Source organism: Berghia stephanieae, chromosome 3 (genome assembly GCF_034508935.2).
Source record: "Berghia stephanieae isolate SIO BIC M18660-M18661 chromosome 3, UCSD_Bste_1.3, whole genome shotgun sequence".
NCBI lineage: Eukaryota > Metazoa > Mollusca > Gastropoda > Nudibranchia > Aeolidiidae > Berghia > Berghia stephanieae.
The window spans coordinates 92,576,018-92,598,844 of record NC_088362.1 but is presented as its reverse complement, the minus strand read 5'-3'; the positions used below and the strand labels follow the sequence as shown (position 1 = coordinate 92,598,844).

The following is a 22,827-nucleotide window of genomic DNA, read 5'->3' as shown; positions in this document are numbered from 1 at the left end:
CTGAGTTGGTAAATATATCCTTCATTATTCTCTTTTACATGAGTTGGGCATCACATAGTAACTATAGACATCGTGATTTGTTTTGCATAGTGATTTGTTTTAAATACATTTTTGGCATACTACTGTTACCGAAAACCACTTATATATTATGTTCTGAAAAGTGAGTCTTTAAAAACTAAATAATAATAAAAGGAGTCTACTAGCCGTCGTGTTATATTTAGTGATAGATAACTTGGGATTATTTTGGCATCCTATTATTGTTATCACACTCTAGTATATTAGCGTCATTGTGAATAATTGTACACAAACTAACGACGAGTCACACACATTGGTGATACATTTTTCGTAGTAACATAGTTTAGAGTACACGCGATTGACACATTGTTATTGACTCAAGTCATAATAACTATGCATTGTATTGACACATTGCTTTATAAGATATAACGATAAAAGGCATCAAATTCAACATACATAATAAGTTGAAATAAGAGAGAGAGATTTCTAAAAATAGAACAGTTCATTCCAGTAAGTGTAAATAAATAAAACAGTCAGTAACAGTATCCTGTCAATATAATATATATAAAATATCGTAACTAATTTATTGCAACATGGAAGCATATAAAAGATAGTTATGTTGGTAACAACAAGATATGAAGTGAGTAGAAAAGTGCCAGAAGACAATAGAGAATAAAAATTTTTATTTTGTTACCAACATAAGTGCCTGCTCCACTCACTTTTCTGAATTAAAAATTCACCCCATACACCGGAGCATACTCAATGTCTCAATCGTTTCTATGTTATATGTTTGTGATGAGAATATTGGCTATTAAGCTTAACTGCTGGTCAAAATTACTTCGCGATGGTGGTGAACGAATCGGCGATCTCAAGAAGTGGGTGAGAGAGGGATCTAGAAATGACTTTGGGTTTGAAACGAATATTTTTGTGTTCGTGGATAGCTCACACGGTAGAGCCACGCTCTCACCTGCCAGGCGGAGTTGTCGTACCAATAAGGTCGCAGGTTCAAACCCCACCACCGCCGCGATTAAAATTTTTATTCTCTATTGTCTTCTGGCACTTTTCTACTCACTTCATATCTTGTCATATAAAAGATACTTAAGTCTCGCAAAGGACTTAGAAATACCCCAGGAAAGAATATTTTCATGGTGCGAAGAGAAAGTAAAAGAAGAAAAAGAACATGAACAAAGAATTCGTAGAGAAGAAAAAGAACATGAAAAAAGAATTCGTAGAGAAGAAAATGAAGAAAGAATTCGTAGAGAAGAAAATGAAGAAAGAATTCGTAGAGAAGAAAAAGAACATGAAGAAAGAATACGTAGAGAAGAACGAGAAGAAAGAGTCCAAGAAAGGGAACTAAAAAGACAAATAGCTTTAGCAGAAGAAGAAACCAAAAGGACCCAAATGATGCTGGAAATTGAAAAAACAAAAACCGGTCATGAAAGAAAACATAATAATAGTGATGAATTTTTCGTGAAACTTCCACGCATGCCAACATACGATGAACGCTCAGACTGTCTAGAATCCTTCTTACACCGATTCGAAATTCAGGCTAAAGGTTATCGTTGGCCAGAAAGCAAATGGGCCACAGCCTTGATTAACTGCTTATCTGGAGAACCGCTAAAAGTTTTCTATACCTTAACAACTGAAGATGCAGATGATTATGGTAAAATTAAAGACGCTCTACTAAAAAGATTTAGATTAACGGAAGATGGTTACCAGGAAAGGTTTCACACTGCAAAACCGGAAAGTGGAGAAGACTTTATCTGTGAACCGAATTACTCAATTTCTAAATCGGTGGCTTGAGTTGGCAAACGTAAAACAAGACGACTTTGCAGGCCTTTACTATCTCACGCTGAAGAATCGAATCTATCAAGCTTGCAACCCAGATTTAGTCGCATTCTTTAAAGAGAGAAAGCCAGAAAACTTGGACAAATTAAAAATCTACGCAGAAAACTTTAACAGCGCACATCCATTGACACCCCTTAGCAGAACATTGAAGGAACCATACTACGCTGCTGCTGCTCAGAGTCCAGGTACACCTAAAGTTCAGTACTCAAATAGAACGAGCCGATCAATCACTCGGAACACGCAAGTGAAACAGGATGACCATAGTAACAAACCATGGAACAAACAGTTCAAAAGAGACCATAGCCGACCCTATCAAAACAAAACAAGAAATAGCACTGACAATAATACTGAGTATAAGAAAACCAACAAACCTATAATTAAATGTCAATATTGTGGAATGAAAGGCCACACAGCAGACAAATGTTACAAAATCGTGGGATATCCAAAAGAAACTGCAAATGCATCACTCCAAACAAGTGTAAACAATCAGACACGAGTAATGTCAGGAGAAAATATAAATGTGTATTGCGTGAAAGGTATGTCACTTTTAACACAAACTCACAAATCAGGATCGCTATTTTTTTGTGAAGGCAAAGCTAATGGAACTGATTGCAAAATATTGAGAGACACAGGATGCAGTACAGTAGGAATAAAAGCATCTTTGATCAATGACGAAGACAAAACTGGAAAAACGGTACAATGCATCACATTCAGTGGCACAGTCGAAACCTTTGAAACAGCTAATGTGTACATAGAAACCCCATACTATACAGGAATAGTGGAATGCTGTATACTTCCCAACCCCGTCGCTGATGTTATTGTTGGCAATATAAAAGGTCTTAAAGACAACCCAACAGATGTAAAAGAATGGTCATTAACCCAAGAAACAGCTTGTCTAGCAGAAACAAGAAAGATGACTAAGACAACAGAGAAGCCAATGACTATTTCTCTTGAACCACAACAATTTGACAGGAACACGTTCATTGAAGAACAGAAAAAGGACCGACTTTAACACCATATTTCAATATCGCAAACAAAGGGACGAAATCAAAAGTTGAATACATCATTGAAAAAGATATTCTGTTCAGGTTACATAGGAAAAGAAACAAAATAGCTAAACAACTGGTCACGCCGAGTATTTACAGAAACAAAATCCTTGGAATAGCGCACGATTAAATAACTTCTGGACATCTTGGGAGCTCTTCCACATTGAAGAGAATATCCGAGAATTTCACATGGCCTGGAATTACTAAAGACGTCCGAGAATATGTGAAATCTTGTGACACATGCCAAAGAAGAGTCGCAAAAGGCAGAATACCGAGATTGCCATTAGAGACAACCCCAGTTATTGAAAAAGTTTTTCAAAAAGTTGCAATTGACATTATAGGCCCTTTAACAAAATCAGATAGAAACCATACACACATACTAACACTAGTCGATTACGCAACCAGGTGGCCAGAAGCGATAGCATTGAAATCAACTACATCGGATCACATAGCTGAAGCATTGATGACAATTTTTACTAGAATAGGCATACCAAATGAGATACTGTCGGACAATGGACCCCAATTTACATCACATATGATGCATGAAACCATGAAACTCATGGGAATCCAACACTCATTCACAACTCCCTACCACCCCCAAGCAAATGGTCTTTGTGAAAGATTTAATGGCACTCTAAAGAATATGTTAAGAAAAGTGTCAGCAGAAAAACCAGATGATTGGGACAGATACTTACCGGCAATCCTATTTGCATATAGAGAAATACCCCAAGAATCTACAGGCTACTCCCCATTTGAGTTGATGTATGGACGATCACCTCGCGGCCCGATCAATATAGTAGCCGACATTTGTAAAGGGAATGAGGAGGACAATAACGAAATTATGTTTGCTTACGAATATGTAAGAAACCTGAAAGACAGAATAGAGGACACTGTAAGCTAGCACAGGAATCCGTCACTAAAAAAGCAGAGAAATACAAGGAATACTCCGATAGAAAAAGCAAGTCAAGAAAATTTGAGATTGGTGACAAAGTACTAATACTCTTACCCGATGACTCGAGTAAACTTTTAGCTACATGGAAAGGACCATTCAATGTATTAGCAGTACGATCTGGTGTTAATTACGAGATTCAAATTAACAACACAACAAAGACATTCCATGCAAACATGCTAAAAAAATATTTCGATAGAGACAGATTATCACAACCAATATTTAACCATGTTGAAGCTGCAAATGTAGGATTAATCATCGAAACTCACAGCGATGATGTCGAACTACAACACACCCCACAACACGGTAACTCTAAAAATAGTACAATTAATGACATCACAATCAATCCTCAACTAAACGAATGTCAGAAACGAGAAATCAGGTCATTATTAGAAAAGTACCAGTCAGTCTTTACAGACGCACCCGGACATACAACATTAGTGGAACACGACATAAAGTTAACCGTATCTGCCCCTATCAACGTGAAAAACTATCCTATTCCATTTCACGCACGAGAACAAGTTGAAAAGGAAGTTAAGGATATGCTAGATACAGGAATAGTTAGATATTCTTCAAGCCCATACTCATCACCAATAGTAGTAGTGAAAAAGAAAGACGGATCGATAAGGCTATGTATCGACTTTCGCAAATTAAATGAAGCAACAGTGTTTGATGCAGAACCAATACCAAATCAAGAGAATTTATTTGCTGCCTTATCTCAAGCAAAATACATGACAAAATGTGATCTTTCTAGAGGATACTGGCAGATTCCACTGAAAGAATCATGTAAGAAATACACAGCATTTCAATCACCATTAGGATTGTTAGAATTTAACTATATGCCATTTGGATTATCGACAGCCGCATCGACATTCCAAAGAATGATGCGTATGTTATTAAAAGACATCCCGTCTACACTCTCATACTTCGACGACGCATGTATTTTCTCAAACTCATGGACTGATCACATGACAACCTTAGAATTAGTGCTTGAAGCATTAAAACGTAATTCTTTAACATCAAAACCGTCAAAAACAAGCATTGCATTTTACAAAATTGATTTTCTCGGTCATACCGTTGGTCATGGGACACAGACACCCGAGACAGAAAAACAAACAAAAATCGCACAATTGCAACCACCTAAGACAAAAAAAGAAGTACGCAAAGTACTTGGGCTCCTAAATTTTTACAGGAAATACATTTACAACGTCGCGCACATCGCGACACCGCTAACAAATCTGACAAAGAATGGGTCACCGAACAAAATTGTTTTTGGACAGAAGCGTGTCAGAATAGCTTTAACCAATTAAAGGCATTACTCTGTTCAGAACCAATTCTTAAATTACCCGACATGTCAAAAGAATTTGTTGTAAGAACTGACGCGTCTGATAAGGGCATCGCAGGTGTACTATTACAGGAGCATGAGGGAACTCTAATGCCTTGCTTATATGCAAGCAGAAAATTATTGGACAGAGAATCACGATACTCTGTAATAGAGCGTGAAGGACTGGCCATCGTCTTTGCTTTAAAGACATTCAGCAGATATCTACTGCTAAAAGAGTTTGTGGTCGAAACGGACCATAAACCACTTACGTACATAAGAAATAACAAAATGAATAATAGTAGAGTACTAAGGTGGAGTCTATTTTTGCAAAATTACACTTTCAGTATCTCTCACATACCAGGCTGTGAAAATATTCACGCCGACCTACTTTCTCGATTAGTGTAAACACGTGAGAAGGGTATAACTTAACCTCCCATGCATACTGTTAGTTACCTCGCAAACTATGCCAAATCAGAACGCACAAATTCGATAATTTTATTTGTAAACATGATGACCCAACTTAATGTAACATTGAGTATTGTTTGGATATATATACCATACCCATTCATGATTTGGGAAATCTTCTCTTTATCTATTATTGTTATGAATTTTCACTCATTTATGATTAATAATTGAAATATCAATATTTCATTTACATTTTCATTCATTTCATTTAGTAAATTACCTTCATATCATCGACTTAAATCATGCTTCATTGCCATCACTATTGTTTATCACAATGATTTGTAATCACATTGCCATCATGTTGTTCATCACAATGATTTGTAATCACAATCTTTCATTGTTATTGTCACCCATTCATATACCTACGTTAGTATAAACATTTCCATGTCTAGTTAATAAATAATTTAATTGTAGCACAAATCATAACAATGGATTAATGCTAGAGTATCATGATAGTAAATTTACTTCCGTTTGTAAAATCTATCTTTCCCATAATGGTTAAAGAGTATATTTTAAACGTGGGTGGGGGGTGTCACAGTAAAGGTTGTTCACAATTATCTTATTAAATTTTATTTTATTAAGAACTGAATTCATCTCACTCCAGTTATATTTCGGTAGGCTTAGATAAACTTTACCTTCTAATATTAGATCATCTTTCCTTTTATAGCCTTCCCTCGAATTAATTTCTAATTAGTGAATACTTTTCGTTCTACATTTTGTCACGTAGCCATTTATTATAAAAGCTGATAGGTCTAACATTTGACACTCACTTCTCTCCACAATCTATGCCGGACGGCCAGTCGCTCTATTCCTTATATATACTGGAAGATTTTTATCTTTTGGGACTTTGTAGATATTATATCTACACCATTAAGACGCCGGAGCTTTTAACTTTGATTGTATAATCTTCAAGGATCAAACCCGAGCCCGCTGTCAAAGAATAATACAATAACCCCTTACCAATTGCCTGGAAGTGGAATTTTACGAGCCCGAGCCTGTTATCAGACGAATATATCATCCAAGCCTGTCAACTGCCTGGAAACGTAAACTTACGAACCTGACACATTATCATAAGTTACGTAATATATTCATATCTCTATTTGTAACTGCCACGATCACTATTTATCTCTTTTAATTAAATTTCATCATTATTTTTATTTCATTGTAAACAAATCGTTAATTGTTTTTCATTTATAGTAACTAGTAAATTCTGGGGCCTCATTCTACATATATCTTTATGCATAGTCGAGTAGCTCTTTACTCACTTGAGACCATGACAATAATATCTAAACTTTATTCATGCCAAATTTCAGGGCTCTATATCTATGCGCAGACACTTTTTAACTCTGCGCCGAAATGCCATGTTTACATTATCTTCTCATCATGGCTGCCCAACGATATCATATTCATATCGATATTTTAAATTTAGTTATGTACTATTTTAAATGTAGTCCATATTAGTTTCAGTACTATTATTTACTATGTTTTTATTTTGAATACATACTTTCCAACTTTATTTATGGGCATTTTATAGTTTTTGTTTTAAAAGTTCGTATATTTCTTCTCTTTGTGAAATCCGATATTAATAATATCAATATTTTAAAAATACCAATTGCATTAATTTTATTTTATTTTGCCATCAAGTCATCAAGTGTCATTCCCATATGCTTAGATATATTTGTTATCATTTGTAACCATATTCTAAAGGCCTTAGCCTTAATAATTACTATGGTAAGAAGTTCTATTAGTTATAAATTATGACACCCCCACACATTGAGAGAGAAAGGGGGGGGGGAGTGGGGAGAATAACATTATATTAATTGTCAGTTCAAATGATGTAATAGCAATAAACCCAAAGTGGTTCAGCATAATTTATTTAAGTATTAAAAGCCAGAACTTTCCTTCTAATTAAAATAGGGAATCTGTTTCAATGTATTTGAACTTTTTCCATCTACCATTTTATTTATATGCAATTAAAAATTAAATTGCCAGAGGTAAAAATAAACTCATTATGTCATTACGCAACATGTTTATATCTTTTCATTTAAATACTCTCAAACCCTTTTTTATTCTCTATGTATTAAATCAAAGAGGGGAATTATTTGCAGTTGTTTCAGTGAGATATTGGGGATAAATCCAGAAGTGATATAGCAAATTGTTTCTCACGTCTAGCCGAGTTTTTAATTATGTAACATTTGCGTCATATTATGTAATAATGTGTTAATTTGATATGTTTATCTTCCTCTTTATTGATGTAAATGCATTGTCCTCGATAAGACGAACATTTTGGTATACAATATGTGATAAGAACTCCGTATTGACTTTTTAAACCATTTTTTATTAACATCACGCGATTTCGGTCACAACTTTGCAATGGTAATTTTGGGGTAAAAATCGGTCTGAAATTTCAGACTTTGAACTGCCGTAACTACATTTCTAATCAAGATAGAAACAAAATTCAAACTGTTTTGTAATCTGTGTTGCCAACTCTTTCATATGACATTGGTTTCAAGCGTGTGAGTGTGAGCTACATTTTCATTTAAAATTAGGGAGTTTAATAGAAATTCTAAATGTACCCCACACACTTGAAACCAATGTCATATGAAATAGCTGGCAACACAGATTACAAAACAGTTTGAATTTTGTTTCTATCTTGATTAGAAATGTAGTTACGGCAGTTCAAAGTCTGACATTTCAGACCGTTTTTACTCCAAAATTACCATTGCAAAGTTGTGACCGAAATCGCGTGATGTTAAATAAAAAATGGTTAAAAACAGTCAATATGGAGTTCTTATCATATATTGTATACCAAAATGTTCGTCTTATCGAGGACAATGCATTTACATTAATAAAGAGGAAGATAAACAGTTCAAATTAACACATTATCACATAATATGACGCAAATGTTACATAATCAAAAACTCGGCTAGACGTAATAAATAATTTGCTCTATCACTTTTGGATTTATCCCCAATATCTCACTGAAACAATTGCAAATAATTACCCTCTTTTAATTAATACATAGAGAATAAAAAAGGGTTTGAGAGTATTTAAATGAAGAGATATAAACATGTTGTGTAATGACATAATGAGTTTATTTTTACCTCTGGAAATTTAATTGCATATAAATAAAATGGTAGATTGAAAAAGTTCAAATAAATTGAAACAGATTCCCTATTATAATTAGAAGGAAAGTTCTGGCTTTTAATACTTTAAAAAATTATGCTGAACCACTTTGGGTTTATTGCTATTACATCATTTGAACTGACAATTAATATAATTTTATCCCCCCCCCCCCCCCCTTTCTCTCTCAATGTATGGGGGTGTCAAAACTAATAGAACTTCTTACCATAATAATTCTAAGGCCTTTAGAATATGGATACAAATGATAACAAACATATCTAAACATATGGGAAAGAAACTTGATGACTTGATGGCCAAGTAAAATAATATAAAATTAAAGCAATTGGTATTTTTAAAATATCGATATTATTAATATCGGATTTCACAAAGAGAAGAAATATACGAACTTTTAAAACAAAAACTATAAAATGCCTATAAATAAAGTTGGGAAGTATGTATTTCAAAATAAAAACATAGTAAATAATAGTACTGAAAATATCATGGACTAAATTTAACATAATACATAACTAAATTCAAAATATCGATATGAATATCGATATCGCCCGGCAGCCATGATGAGAAGATAATGTAAACAAGGCATTTCGGCGCAGAGTTAAAAGGTGTCTGCGCATCGATATAGAGCCCTGAAATTTGGCATGAATAAAGTTTAGATGTCATTCTAAAAACAAGCGTTTAAAATTTAAAAACACACGCGGTAAATAAAAAAATAAATGCATTTGAAAATTGCCAAATTTTAACTTCATATAACTTCTGGAATTATTAATGGATTTTTCCTTAATTGGCACCATTTAAAAGGAAATTGAAAGACGAAAATAACGATACCAAAATATCTGCGATATTCCTCTTTATAACGAAGTTATGCATTTTTAATTGAACCCCCCAAAACACGAACGGCAATTTCCAGTCACAACTTTCCTATGGGCGAGTTGGGTCAAAATTTGACTGCCACTGCTGCTGCTCACTAAACTGCCTATTAAAATTAGAATTTCTATAAACTCCCCAATTGAGCCTGTTGGTTAATACAGGGGTGAGAATAGCGAGAAGGCGCCACTACCTCTTTCTCACCCAGGATGAGAATAACCACTCCCTTTGCGAATAGCCTGGAAGCTGTTGACAAACGTTTGTGAATAGTCCTGTGGCCTATTCGTAACCGTTTGCGAATAGGCGTCGCCTTGCATTATCTAAAAAAACCAAGACTGACCACAAGTCGCACGCCCACCAAGTTCATTAAATCAAATTAAATTACTTTCTATACCTTCATTTAATCAGACGGCCACCCTTTCAGAATATTGGCAACGCGTCCTCCGATCAAACGACGTATGATCATAAGTCCTATCTTTAAGTATAAGGCTGAAATTTTACAGAGAAAGAAAGTGTGTTGTTATTGTCGGCATCGGTATGTTGTGAAGTGATAACGAATCAATCCTTAAATAGAAAAGAGTTACAAAGTTTATCGATAGCCTTATGTCGTTGCTCAGGTGGTTGTTAAAATCGATACAATTATTAGCTCTTGTGACACTTTTTCAACGTTAATAATTGTAAAATAGGACCGTTTTTAATATGTGAGAGGAACTATTTGCAACGAAAAAGAATAAAAGATGAAAACCTGAAGTATCAATTTTTCACCTTAACAACTCCACTAGCTCATCATCTCATTCGTCTGAAGTGATTCATTCATCCTTTTTTGTTGATAAATGTTAAACCCGAAACGTCCATATTATATGTTTCCGTTATTAAATTGAAGCTTACATTCAATTTCACATTGTTATTTATCACATTTTCGCTGAAATATTGACGGGCATATAAATTTGATAAGTAAACTATACGGAGCATATTTATAGACATTCTATAAATAAACATCACGAGACTTTTTACGTCAGAGAAACAGGGAGGTAGAACTCTTGAGAGTCAAGCGCAAGTTGAGTCTGGCGAAATCGATCGATCGATGGAACTCTTTGAGTAATGATAGTGGACAGGCCGCATAGAATTATCGTTACGGAAATGGAATGTGCTTCCACCATTTTCAATGGATGCGAGACGGTGTTTTTTCAGTGCTAGGATAATGGCTAGTGAGGAACTTCAGGCGATTTCAGTGACTGATGTTTATGATCAGGCCGCTGGAATTGCCCATGAATTTGATAAGCTTATTCATGCTTATGGGAACGATTGTGTTACAGAACTTATGCCTAAGGTTATCAGGAGTCTGGAACAGCTTGAAAACTTAACATCACGTTATGAGAAAGATGTTGAGGAGATTAATCAGCTTCGATTTAAAGTTGAAAAGTTGGAAAACGAAAAATCAGAAAAAGCACAGGAAAGAGCCAAGTTTGAGCAAGTATGTGTATGGAACAAAATACAACAGATTTATATTTAAATGGGGATTTCCAGAAATCGGGGATGTAAATTTTCCCTTTATTTATGGTCGATTTTCTTTGTTCTCAACTTACTTGCCCGCAATTTCTTTACCATTAGAATTAGTGTTAGCCCCTGACAGAATCGCGTAGGCGTTGTATTGATTGTTGACAATAGGACTTGATTTCATTGCAGTTGAATTTGAAAAACAGAAGGAAATTTCAGCTCAACATCAAATTATTGAACTTGAATGGCAGTATTTATCACACCTGCCTTATCAATCAATTTGAAATAGTAAAAATGATGGATATTACACCATCCTTCGCCTTCAGACTTAAGCCACGAACTCAAGGAGCTGGGGTTTTTAGTTAGTTTCCTTTAGTTTTAATATCCTGGTTTCATTAAAGGCAAGGTTTAATGCAGTTAATAGCAATTGCTTGTTACCTTTGGATTGGAAGCCATTGCAGAGTCCTTTAGGCCAGGATATGTTCTTTTGACATTTTTTACTAAAAGAATTTTGCTATTGAATTTTTGATTGATAATAACTATTATTGTATTTACCAGGAGTTGGAAATAATAGAAGAAAATTGGCAGTCAGAAGTCAAGGAATTGTTAAGTGTTGTCAGTCGACTACAAGATGAAAACAAACGTCTCAAAGAGGATATCCGAAGCGAACAAAGTGCAGCTGTGGCTGAAATCAAAGCGCAACAGCAAGGTATAATTTCTGATTTATAAAATATGTGATAAAAAATTATATGCATTTGTTAGTAATTTGTTTTTTTAAACATTGGCACTTAGCAGTATAATAATCCCTTAGCGTTTCAAACGTCACATTGATATAAAAAATATCAATCACTGCAAATTTTATACATTTTATTAAAAGTCCTGCATAATAATCTCTAGCATTTCCTGTATGATGTAATCTGTGGCTGAAAACATGGTCGCTTAAAAATAGCGATATGCAAATTATCAGCGCATTTTTCTATTAAAATTTATCGCAAGTCAATACACCAATATGCATTTCAATGTCACAATCACTGACTTACCGTATTGAATTTGTTTTCTTACTTTTTAGAAACAGAAGAGCAGGAAATCAAAGTACTAACAAAATTGAAAGAAACAGTCGACAAGCAACGACAAGAGATTCGTCAACTCAAACGTGAACACAATCAGAAAGCAGTGGATTGTGAAGCAGTAAGTTCACTTTAAATTATTTGTCCACATGTCATTAAGTCTTTTTATGTCACTTTCTGTAAGTCTGATCAGCCATATATGTCAAGTTCCAGGCTCAAAATCAGATTTATGCCAAATGAATACATGTTGACATTCTTTTTTTAAAATGGAAATTCAAGGTGCATAAAAGTCATAGAGGCAAATGTGTCTGCACAGAGATTTTTGTGCTTTGATTTAGTAATAGTTGCATCATTTTGCTGTTTTGAAATTTTACAATGTTACTGAAGTCAAAGATAGATTGTTTTTTATGTATTTTTATTGATTTATTTTTTTCTTTAAACTTTTCACAGCTTTCAGCTCAGTTGGAGCGTATCGCCAAAGTGAATGCTGATTTACGACGGAAAAATAATACGCAGAAAAAGCAAGCAAAAACTCTCCTAGAAGAGAAAGCAGAATTAGAGTTAATGTTGCACACAAAGGATGAGCAAGTGGAGAGGATACGAGACAAAATCACAGAGCAGGAGAAGTATGATGAACAGAGGGCAGCTGTCAAGGAAGTTATAAGGGCCAGTAGGAGTATATCAGAGGAAGAAAACCGTAATGTTGAAGTAGAAACGGTTAGTTTATGTTTGTTTACTTCTTAAATGTATTGATTAAAAAGTTCATTATCTTTATTACTATATGCACTGCGTGGCATTTTCCCCTCTGAGCAGTATTTTAGTGCTAGGTCAACTCGACCCCATTAGTGGGGTCAGCCCATGGGTGTAACAGGTAGTGGTCAGGGGAAATCTGTGATGCCACTGATGGTAATTAATTGCTGCAATATTTCATGGTATTGCTCAGTTGCTAACATGAATATGAAAATTGTTCCCTCACCACAAGCAAAGCAAGGGTTTCTTTCATCATATGCCATGGTTGATAATGTATCCTCTTAAGGCTGCTTATAAGAGAGGTGTCAATTTAGTGGTTTTTGAGCTATCAATGAGATTAATTTGTTGTAATTTGCATATTAATAATTTAATTCCCAGCGGCAGAAAATATTTGAAACAAGCATCATTGTAAAGTAAAAAGGATGATCCAAGTTTTGTTGTCCGGGCAGTAAAATCTTAAAAGATTTTTTTTAATTGTAAAATTCTTATTTGGCATGACTTGGTGAGATCTTCATTTTCTCTCCCACAGAATTATGTCGAAATATCAGTTTAGGAATAAAATATAAACCATTAGATGAAAATAATATTAATCTTATTTTTTAAAGCATTTAACTGATTTAAATATTATGTAGTTTTGGGCACATTTGAAAGCCAACTTTTCAATGGCTTGATGACTTTGACACCAACATTGAAATGATACAGAACTAATAATTGTAAAGAGTTTTGTTGTATATGATCTTTATTATAGGACTTTGCCATTTTAGAAGTGAGCAGGTCTCAAAAGAGGATAAAACTCATCATATGTATTCATAGAATATTAACCTTTTAACAAGAATGCTGGCTTATTTTGATTAATGATTTCCATTATTCATCTGGTTGTACAGTGCAAGCCACTTAATCAGAATAGCCCATTATGCAGAAATCGTTCCATTTAACCAATTCACCTGGAAACACCTTATCATAATCTCTGCAGTGGCTATAAATCTGTTTACACTAATACAGAGTATACTTCTATTTGTTTGAAATTTTATTCTCTATTCTTCCCTGCCTTTTTCACATTATATGTGTGAAGTCATGGTGGTAGATGAAAAGGAATGTTTTACCCTATCTTAAACTTGAAAAAAAAAAAAAACCTGAAAAGACTTGAGCTTCTATATTGCCCAATATCCACTAAACATGCCCAAAGTGTTTTACAATGGGTCCCTAACCAACAGTAGCACCTAACATGTAGGATGAAACATGACGTCTGTCGTAATTTCACATTGTCACTACACCCATATCTCAAAAAGAGGACAAATGAATCGATGACGCTTGAATTCTGTTCCACAATAATCCACAGCATACTATACTACGCAGTATGCCTTGCTTCGTCAAAATCATTGCATCATTACCTGTGCTCTCATTTACCATTTTTGTTCACCAAGACTCGCAAATGCTAAAGTGTAACCTATTACTATTACCAAATTAAAGGGAATGGGTAGTTTTAGGCTCAATGCTATTGTTAAATAGCCGACTTTTAAATTAAAATTTATTTGTGCTCATTTGAATAGGCGGGAAGTCTCCATTCTTGTTCCTTTCAATGGGAATAGTATTTGGAAAGAAAATAAATTTCTGAAAGCATTTTCTTAGGCTCTGAAATCGTTCCAATTAACGGGCTCGGGTTCTGATTAACCAATAGTAATTGTATAGAAATGATTCTGCCCCATACAGGTTGTTCCAATTCAGCAGCGTTCCAAATACCGGCTTTGACCGTTTTTACAGACAGAGTAAAAACAAAGGTAGAAATCGGGCTTCAGAAATTTAGATTCCATTGCTGTTCTTTCTCTTTTGATGAAAACATTATCATTAAGTTCTACTGCAGAGTTACAAAATATTGAATTCATATATAGGGTTAATATTTTGACTGTTAGCATTGATATCGAGGACTAAGCTTTCTTTTTCTCTCTCTTTCTATAAATTTTCAGCAAAGTCCAGAGGCAGATGGTGAACCAATTCACAAGCAGTTAGCTAGAGCTTCTCTCGCTGAACAAGGGGAGAGGGAGGATGAAGGAGGGGATGGTGATCAAGCGAATACCTGTCCAGAAAGTCCAGGTTTTGACTTGGAAGGAAAACTCATCATTGATCTCAAAGATCCTAACAGACCTAGGTTCACATTAGAAGAATTAAGACAGGTATATAAACTTTGTCTTTCAGAAAATTATTTTTACATGCATACAAGTAAAGCTTTGAGAAAGCAGTTTTTAGATTGGAAATATTGTTGGTCGATCAATGTCAGATGTGATCCACTGCCATAAAGTGATATTATTTAGGGGTTAGTCTGATGCTCAAAACTAGTTTAAAGTTTTAACAATTGGAAATATGAAATTTAAGATTTTCCTATACTGAATGAAACTATATTCTGCTTAAAAGCAAGGAGACTTTACCCAATTTCCATATTTTTGACTATGAATTTAATTTTCAGCATCAAAATCACAACATAAGAATTGGAGGCGATTGTTTACAAATAAGCATTCAGAATTAGCAAGTTTGATTCTCAAGGTAGTAAGTCAGAAAATTTGTGATCCATCATCTCAAAACAATATTATATATCGAGTTAACTTAGAAGTTTAAAATCAAATCTCTTGTGGAATGTGAGAGGCTTAGTTAAGTTGACATGTTTTATTGAGTGCAACAGATAATATAGTTTCTGAAAGTGACAAAAACTAAATTCTCACATGTTTTTACTTTTTTTAATTTTAAAATCTTTTTAATTTCAGTCATTTGTTCACCTCAACATAACTCCGCTTTCAGGTAGTGGGTCACAGTTTAATTTTTTTTTAATGTTACTGTGTTGCTGGACTACATCTGTTGGCAGCTTCAACTACTGATCATATTTTTGATGCTTTATTTTTACATATCATGGTTAATAGCAATGCATATTGAAACTTTATAGCAGATTGTTGTTAACTTTCTTAATTACTTTTTATGTGTTTTCTTACTAATTTTCAATCTTTTTTTTTTTTTTTTTTTTTTTTTAATTTTTAGGTGCTTTTGGAAAGAAACGAGTTGAAAACAAAACTAATTGAAGTGGAAGAGGAGTTAGCATTTTACAAACCAAGGTTAGCATTTTGTTTTTTAGTTTTTTAATAAATGATTGCAATATGAAATTATTGGGTCTTAAATGACAAATCCTGTCTTGAAAATTTGGGTGAGGCATTGGGACATCAGAAATAAAATAGATTTGTGAAAAGTGAACCTTTGTAAAGAAAAATAAAAAAAAAAATTTTAAATAAATAAATGAGCTTTACAAGAGGTCCCTAGCCAACAGCAATACTTAACATGTAGGATGAGACATGACGCGGCAACATACAATTTTTTCGACTGAGATAATTCTGTTAATAGCCAGGTACTCATTTTAGACTTGAGTACAGTGAGAGAATGTGAGTAAAAAACCTTTTCCAAGGACTCAACTATGCACCGCTCAGCAGGACTCGAACCCAAGACCTTCCAATCCAAAGGTGAGTGTCATGCCGCTAGACCACATAGCCGCACACCTTTGTATATGTCCCTTATCAAATAAAGGGTTTAGGGCTATTTGTCTTGAATTTTGAATTTTCTCTTCTTAACTTATGGAGGATTATATGGCTCGATTTTTGATTGGTTGGCAATTTCCTTTTTGTGGTATGAAAGGGAATTTAATCATAATCTTTAATTTTGTGGCATTTGACTGGATGTTCTGAGTTCAAGTTTTGTTTTTTGTGTTTTGTTCAGTGTAATAATGTTTTTGTGCATTAAAAAGGTTAAAAGCAAAACAACTTTGATAATTAATGGAGTCGTTAGTCAAAATATAATATTAAATATGAAAGCTTTAAATACTTTACATAACATTGATCAGTTTAATTGTTATACTTTTGTTTCATTAAATATAAAAAGCAATTATACAGCTCTACCCTTCAAATACGTGTAGAAAATTTTGATATGAAAAAAAAAATAAAAAAAGAATGGGTGTCAGTGTCAGAATGCAATGAAGTGAATTTGATAAATTGTTCTCTATAGTTGTCTAGCCAAGCATGACATTCAATGCACACTTGCAAAGGCCAAATTAGAATAATTAGAATCATAAATTGTAATGTCGTTCAAAGGTTGCATTTGAAAAGCCTATATCAGAATATAGAAACTGACAAGAATTATTGGTGACACGATGTCAGGTGCTCAAAATTTTGGAAGTTCCTTTTCGATTCTGCCTCCTCCCCCCCCCCCTCTCTCTCTATCTCTCTCTCTCTCTCTCTCTCTCTCTCTCTCTCTCTCTCTCTCTCTCTCTCTCTCTCTCTCTCTCTCTCTAATATTAGTCAAAGTGACTTTTTTTTATTTATTAATTTTTTACAAATTTGTAATTCATTTATCCTGACAAAAACCAAAAAAAAAAAAAAAAAATTTTAAAAGATCTTGTTCTTCAATACTTATATAAAATCAAGTCATATGATTGAGTATAGTTTATGGCATTATATATAGTTGATTTGAAGCATACTTCATCCCAATCTTGACAAATATAACATCACTTATTATATTTGATAAACCCATATTTAACTTCAAATCATCTTTTTACATTTCCTCTATCCCACAATTTCAAACTACTATGATTTTATTCTCGTGAATAATTTGTGCTACGTTGATTCCAGTTTAGTTTGATTTCTCATGTGTTGTAGTTCGTTTATTATTTTTGCTTCAGTTTATCTTTATTCCATATGACATATATTTTGCAAGTTATTATCTATATATCTTTTTATGTAAAGATTTTACTTTTTAAAACTTAGTTTCTTTGTGAGAAATGTAAAAAATAATTTTTAACACAACTCAATAGAAATGATAGACACGTGACCATGTTTTTGATAACAGTCACAAATCTCTTTGCCTAAAATTGTGTCTTTGGATTAAATACTTGATACAATTAACTGTCTAACTTGGGTGTAGATGAGCGCCTGGCGATATGTAGTGACAGATAATTTAAGAGTGCTGGTACACTAAAGATCTCTAACATGCGACTTATTATGTATGGAATAGAAGCTTGGTTCCCTTTGACCAACTGAAGGGAATAAAAATAAAGGAAACAGTATTAAGCATATTGGGCATGTTAAATAATACAAAGATTATTCCTGGACATTCTCAAGCTGAAGAGAACAGAAACAAGTGAGAGATCAGCATTTTAATGATCTAATAATATCAAAAGCTCTATTTAACTACTAAAAATATTTGTAAGGTCCTGAGCAGTTATTTGACAGTGCTTGCATTGAATATTATGAACTAATTAAATTTTGATTGTCAGCAAGCCTTGAATATGTATAAGCTTAAGGTTTGACAAGATTCAGGATCAAGTCTTGTCAGTAGATAATATTGTGTTGCTTCTAGGACTTTATTCCAGGTTAATGCTTTGTTACAGGGTATTTGGTTTAATTGGTTTAGTTATGGGTGCTTTTGTAACATTGAATAGTGCAATTCATTACAATTTATTATGATTGATGAAGTGAAAGATCTAAAACTTGATGTGGATTACAATTTAGGGGAGTGGTTAGTCATGGTTAATTAGATTCGCTTTTAAGATTGATAACTTATTTCTATGCAGAATGCCTGGTATTTAAGCTGTATTATAGAAGAGTCATTTAAATATGTATTATAAGTATATCCGTTAGTCTTTTTTCTTTTCTTTTTTTTTTCCCCCGATAATTGTATCCTCTTTCTAACATTGATCATTTTGTCAAACTAATGGGTTTCGGTTTCTGCTGCTGTCGCTGTTACTGCATGCTGTTTAATTGATGGCAGTTTTGTTGTTTTTTTAATCTGTTATTATTATTATTATTATTATTATTATTATTATTATTATTATTATTATTATTATTATTATTATTATTATTATCATCATCATCATAACCATGCGGGTGGTTGGATGGGAGCATCACCCTTGAATCGTATACCTATGATGTTCGCATGGGTGTACGATCCGATAGTGATGTCGTTTCTTCTTCTCTTTACTAGCCTATCCTGCTTCTTTGGTTTGTGATTGTATTTTTGACAGGGGATATTTTTTTTCCTGTAAATCCTCTGCCTGTTTGTTCTTGGTTATTTATAATTTAGCTTATGATATCTTTAGGTTATGATTTTGATTGACATTTGTACTATTTTTGTTGGATTGCTTGTTTTTTTGTTTCAGCGGTCTCTCATATAACCTCAATTGTGTTGGAAGAGACCTAAAGCAACAAACAAAAAAAAACATCATAACCATATGCAGATCTTTTGCTCTCAAATATTGGACAGTTCACAATACAAAGGGCTGAATCTCTCAACTAGGATTAGATAATTGATGAAAACAGGTGGAATTTTAAAAAATAAACCTTTTTGACTACTACTTCTGTAGATATTCATGAGATAGAGGAGAAATCATCATTTAAAACTCTGCATACAGTGCAATGCGAAGACTTAAATTTTATTTGTGATCTTGGAAGTATGTTCATCTCTAGTCTCATTAGGAAGAGTGCTTCCCAAAGATAGATTGTATTAGCATTGACAAATTATGGTAAATAGAGAAATGGAAAATGCTAAGGCAATGGTAAATGAGATTTAATAATAAACCAGCCCATGTCGCCCATAACAGGATCATCAAAACATAGCATTTTGTATAGCACATAACCAGGATTGTATTATCATGCCCTCAGCATCAAGCAATATTTATTTCTCTTGGTGGGAAACATGTATTTTAGTTAACTTACAGGTTGACACAGGTAATGCAAATGTTTTTAGTTAAAAGACAAGTTTGGGATCTCTGAATTTTACATCTACGGAAATGGGAAAATTTCAAACATCAGGAGATCATTATTTTTTGTTGCCAATCCAGGGGCTAGTACTTTAACCCTCTCCTTACCAGCCATTTTTAGAATTTTCCCCAAAACTTCACACCCACCCAGCACAAAAACAGACATATCTTACTCAAACAGAAAAGCAACACGCACATTTTATACATAATATTGTTCGACAATATGGGCTATATTACAGAATGTCAAGTTTTTGTAGCTATAGCAAAAAAAAATGAAATCTGGCTGAGAAAAGTGACGGTTGCATCGTAACAAATGTAACGATTTTCTAATAGGTGGTAAGGAGAGTGTTACGGTCCAATGTTGTGTGGTTAACCGGCAGCTGAACTGTGCAGTGTGATGTCTATATCAGGACACTGAAGAGGAAATATGTCACAGGTCTTGAAATTTTCTGCAGTTGAAAAGTCTTTTTTGATTGAAATTCTCCATAATACCTGTATATAAATGTAAGACTAGGACTAGGACCCTTTTTAAGTTGATTGATGAGTGACCTTGATAAACTGTTTCCAATTCAGTTCAGTGTAGCTAAATTATTTTCAAAATTACACAATGCACACTTTCATAACGTACATGCTCACATTTGCTCAGATACACGCAAACACGTACATCACTGCGCTTTCTCGTTTGAAACATACTTATTTTCATAATTTTTAATTTTTTTTCGTCGTTTTTATTACTATTTGATTTCGCCTTTTTTTTCCAACCAAATCTTCTTGATGGCCTATAGAGATGACCCAAATACCAGTCAGAACGCCGCGGAAGACCTTGAAGAAGAGTAAGTGTCACAAGTAGAACAATAGACATAAATTTTGTCAGGTGTGTTGTGCTGTAGAATGTTCAGTTACAGACGGTGTGTTAAGATACTCATCGGTTGATATAATTAAGGTTTCGGGCTGGTGGAGTGGGTGATGGTAAGGGTTTGTTATAGTTTTTGGGGGTGGGGGTTTTTTTTGTTTTGTTTTTGTTAATTGGTTGCTGGGTTTGGGGTTGTTTTTTTGTTTGTTTTTTTCATTTTTTAAAGTTTTATTTTATAAAAAATCACCATATTTTATTACATTACTCAAATTTAAAAGAGGGGGTCCCAATGGCTCAGTTGAAAGAGCATTCACTTCACAGGCAAAGGACCGTGATCGATCCTAAATGAAGAGAATTTTTACCTCCCTGTCCACCCAGCAGTGGTTGGGTAACAGGGTCTGTTAGATCTGGCTTTACGATAGACTAGCTTCCTATCTAAAGGTTAGAATGCGGTTACTATAGTCTGTTTGACGCTATGGAAACAGGGATAAACTATGGCTCTAAAGGACTCCTTTTTTTTTTTCTTTTCATTAAAAAAAGTTTTTATGTCCTAAGTGTGTATCGTGTTTGGATCAATTGGAAATATTTCAGAGATTTCTAGCTTCAACTTTAAGCCCAATTTCACCATATGCAACACTTGTTTGTTTTTCTTTAGGGACAAGTAGAGTCTCTTTTTTTTATAGTTTTTAAGTATTATTCAGAAGGGGTGTTTTTAATGGAATGTTGTTTTGTTTTTGTTTTGTTTTTTGGTATCAAATTAGGGTTTGTTTTTGGGTATTGTTTTGTTTTTGTTTGTCTTTTTGTTTTTTCGTGTGATTTTTTTTTTTTTGGTCTCTTTTACCTGTGTTACACTCTGTTCAAGAGTGGTTTTTAAAGTCTTAGTTGTAAAAAAAGTACTTTCAATGACGTTATATAATTAAGAATGCCTTTGATTGATCCTAAAATATTGTGAGTGGAAAAGTCTTCCAGCTTTTAAAGAAATGTCAATGTTTGATTATGCTCCAGAAAGGGGATTAACTCTGGCTCTGTGACCTAAAGACACACTCTTTTTTCAATCTCTTAATATCTTATCCTCATATACATTTCTTTTAATTTTCATTATTCTTCCATATTTTATATATTATAGTTTTGGCCTTATATCATTTCCTTTTTTTATTTTATTTTTTTATTTTTTTTGTCGTTAATATTAGTGAAATGTATTTATATATCCTATTTATATTTATTTTTTTTTTGGAAGATGATATTAGCTTGATAGTATTATTTACCATTTTCTTCTTTTTATTAATGTGATAATGGTTCCAAAAAAATTCTTTGCATGGCTTCTTAGTTTCTTTGCATGAGTATGTTTGCTTGTGATTTTTTTCTCTTATGGATTATTATTCTTGCAAATTTTTGTTTTGATAAATTATTTTTCAAGTTTTAATTGTTTAATTTTTGCTTCATTTGCCTAAACTGGTGGCTGTACTGAAAATAAGAATTTGTTTTACTTCAATTCACTTTACACTGTAGAGGAATTTAAAAAGACCTGTAACCATTTAAAGGTTTATGGGTTTTTTAAAACTTTAATACAAAAAGAAAGAATGCTAAATTCGAATTCAAAAAGACAAAACTAATTGCCACAGTCAGTGAATTTTGAATGTTTTCTATTTTTCTGGGGGTTTTTTTTTTTATGTGTAAGATTATAATTTTTTCAAAGATTTTGCTTACCGACTTAGACTTATTTTTTTTTAAGGTTTATATCTGTTATGTTAACCTCTATTTGGTCATTCTGATCAGTTTATTTATAATTCATTTTGTCTTTCAGGAGATCATCTTATCAAGGGGAGGAAATGTTGGTGTATGGTCCAATTAATCAGGAACCAGAGGAAAAGTTGACAGGAAAGAAGGAATCAGGAATACGAAAATTGTAAGTCTTTAATGAATTTTTTTATATATCTGACAAAATGGTGGATATGTATCGCCTGGCTTTTCATACCTTTTTTTTCTTTTCTATTTTGTAATTATTTTTTTTTAAAGTGTTAAGTCTTCATTTATAAGGTGAGTCATAAGGTAAGTCGCATAAATGTGAGCAGTCTATAAACATGGAAATGAGAACAAAAGTTGAACTTGAAATCTTAACAGATTAAATATTAGATCTATGATATTTTGTTGTTTTATGAACATTATTTATTATTTACATGGATGAAATATTTTTCTTTTTCAAATCTGACCAATTTTTTTTTCC

The 22,827-nt window shown here is 33.3% G+C and overlaps 2 protein-coding genes across 10 annotated transcripts in view; one reads left to right on the top strand and one right to left on the bottom strand.

Moving 5' to 3' along the window:
- Window positions 1–10,208, bottom strand: part of LOC144968844 (ras-related protein Rab-34-like) — a 31,655-nt gene extending 21,447 nt beyond the window's left edge. Inside the window, exon 1 of one of the 2 annotated variants that reach the window (XM_078907592.1) lies at window positions 10,047–10,208. The gene's annotated coding sequence lies outside the window, so the exon portion shown is untranslated. The remainder of the gene's footprint in view (window positions 1–10,046) is intronic. The other variant, XM_078907593.1, reaches the window with a different exon arrangement.
- A 444-nt stretch (window positions 10,209–10,652) lies between these two features.
- Window positions 10,653–22,827, top strand: part of LOC144968842 (RILP-like protein 1) — a 34,957-nt gene continuing 22,782 nt past the window's right edge. For 4 of the 8 annotated variants that reach the window (XR_013644673.1, XM_078907591.1, XM_078907588.1 and 1 more), the window contains exons 1-7: window positions 10,670–11,126; window positions 11,708–11,858; window positions 12,219–12,337; window positions 12,667–12,933; window positions 14,931–15,137; window positions 15,991–16,064; window positions 22,408–22,509. Coding sequence is in view for 6 of the 8 variants with exons in the window: in XM_078907591.1 (XP_078763717.1) it covers window positions 10,818–11,126; window positions 11,708–11,858; window positions 12,219–12,337; window positions 12,667–12,933; window positions 14,931–15,137; window positions 15,991–16,064; window positions 22,408–22,509 (1,229 nt within the window). In the remaining 2 variants the exon portion in view is untranslated. Of the gene's footprint in view, window positions 11,127–11,707; window positions 11,859–12,218; window positions 12,338–12,666; window positions 12,934–14,930; window positions 15,138–15,990; window positions 16,065–20,535; window positions 20,584–22,407; window positions 22,510–22,827 lie in introns of all 8 variants that reach the window. The other 4 variants (XR_013644672.1, XM_078907589.1, XM_078907586.1 and 1 more) reach the window with 2 other exon arrangements.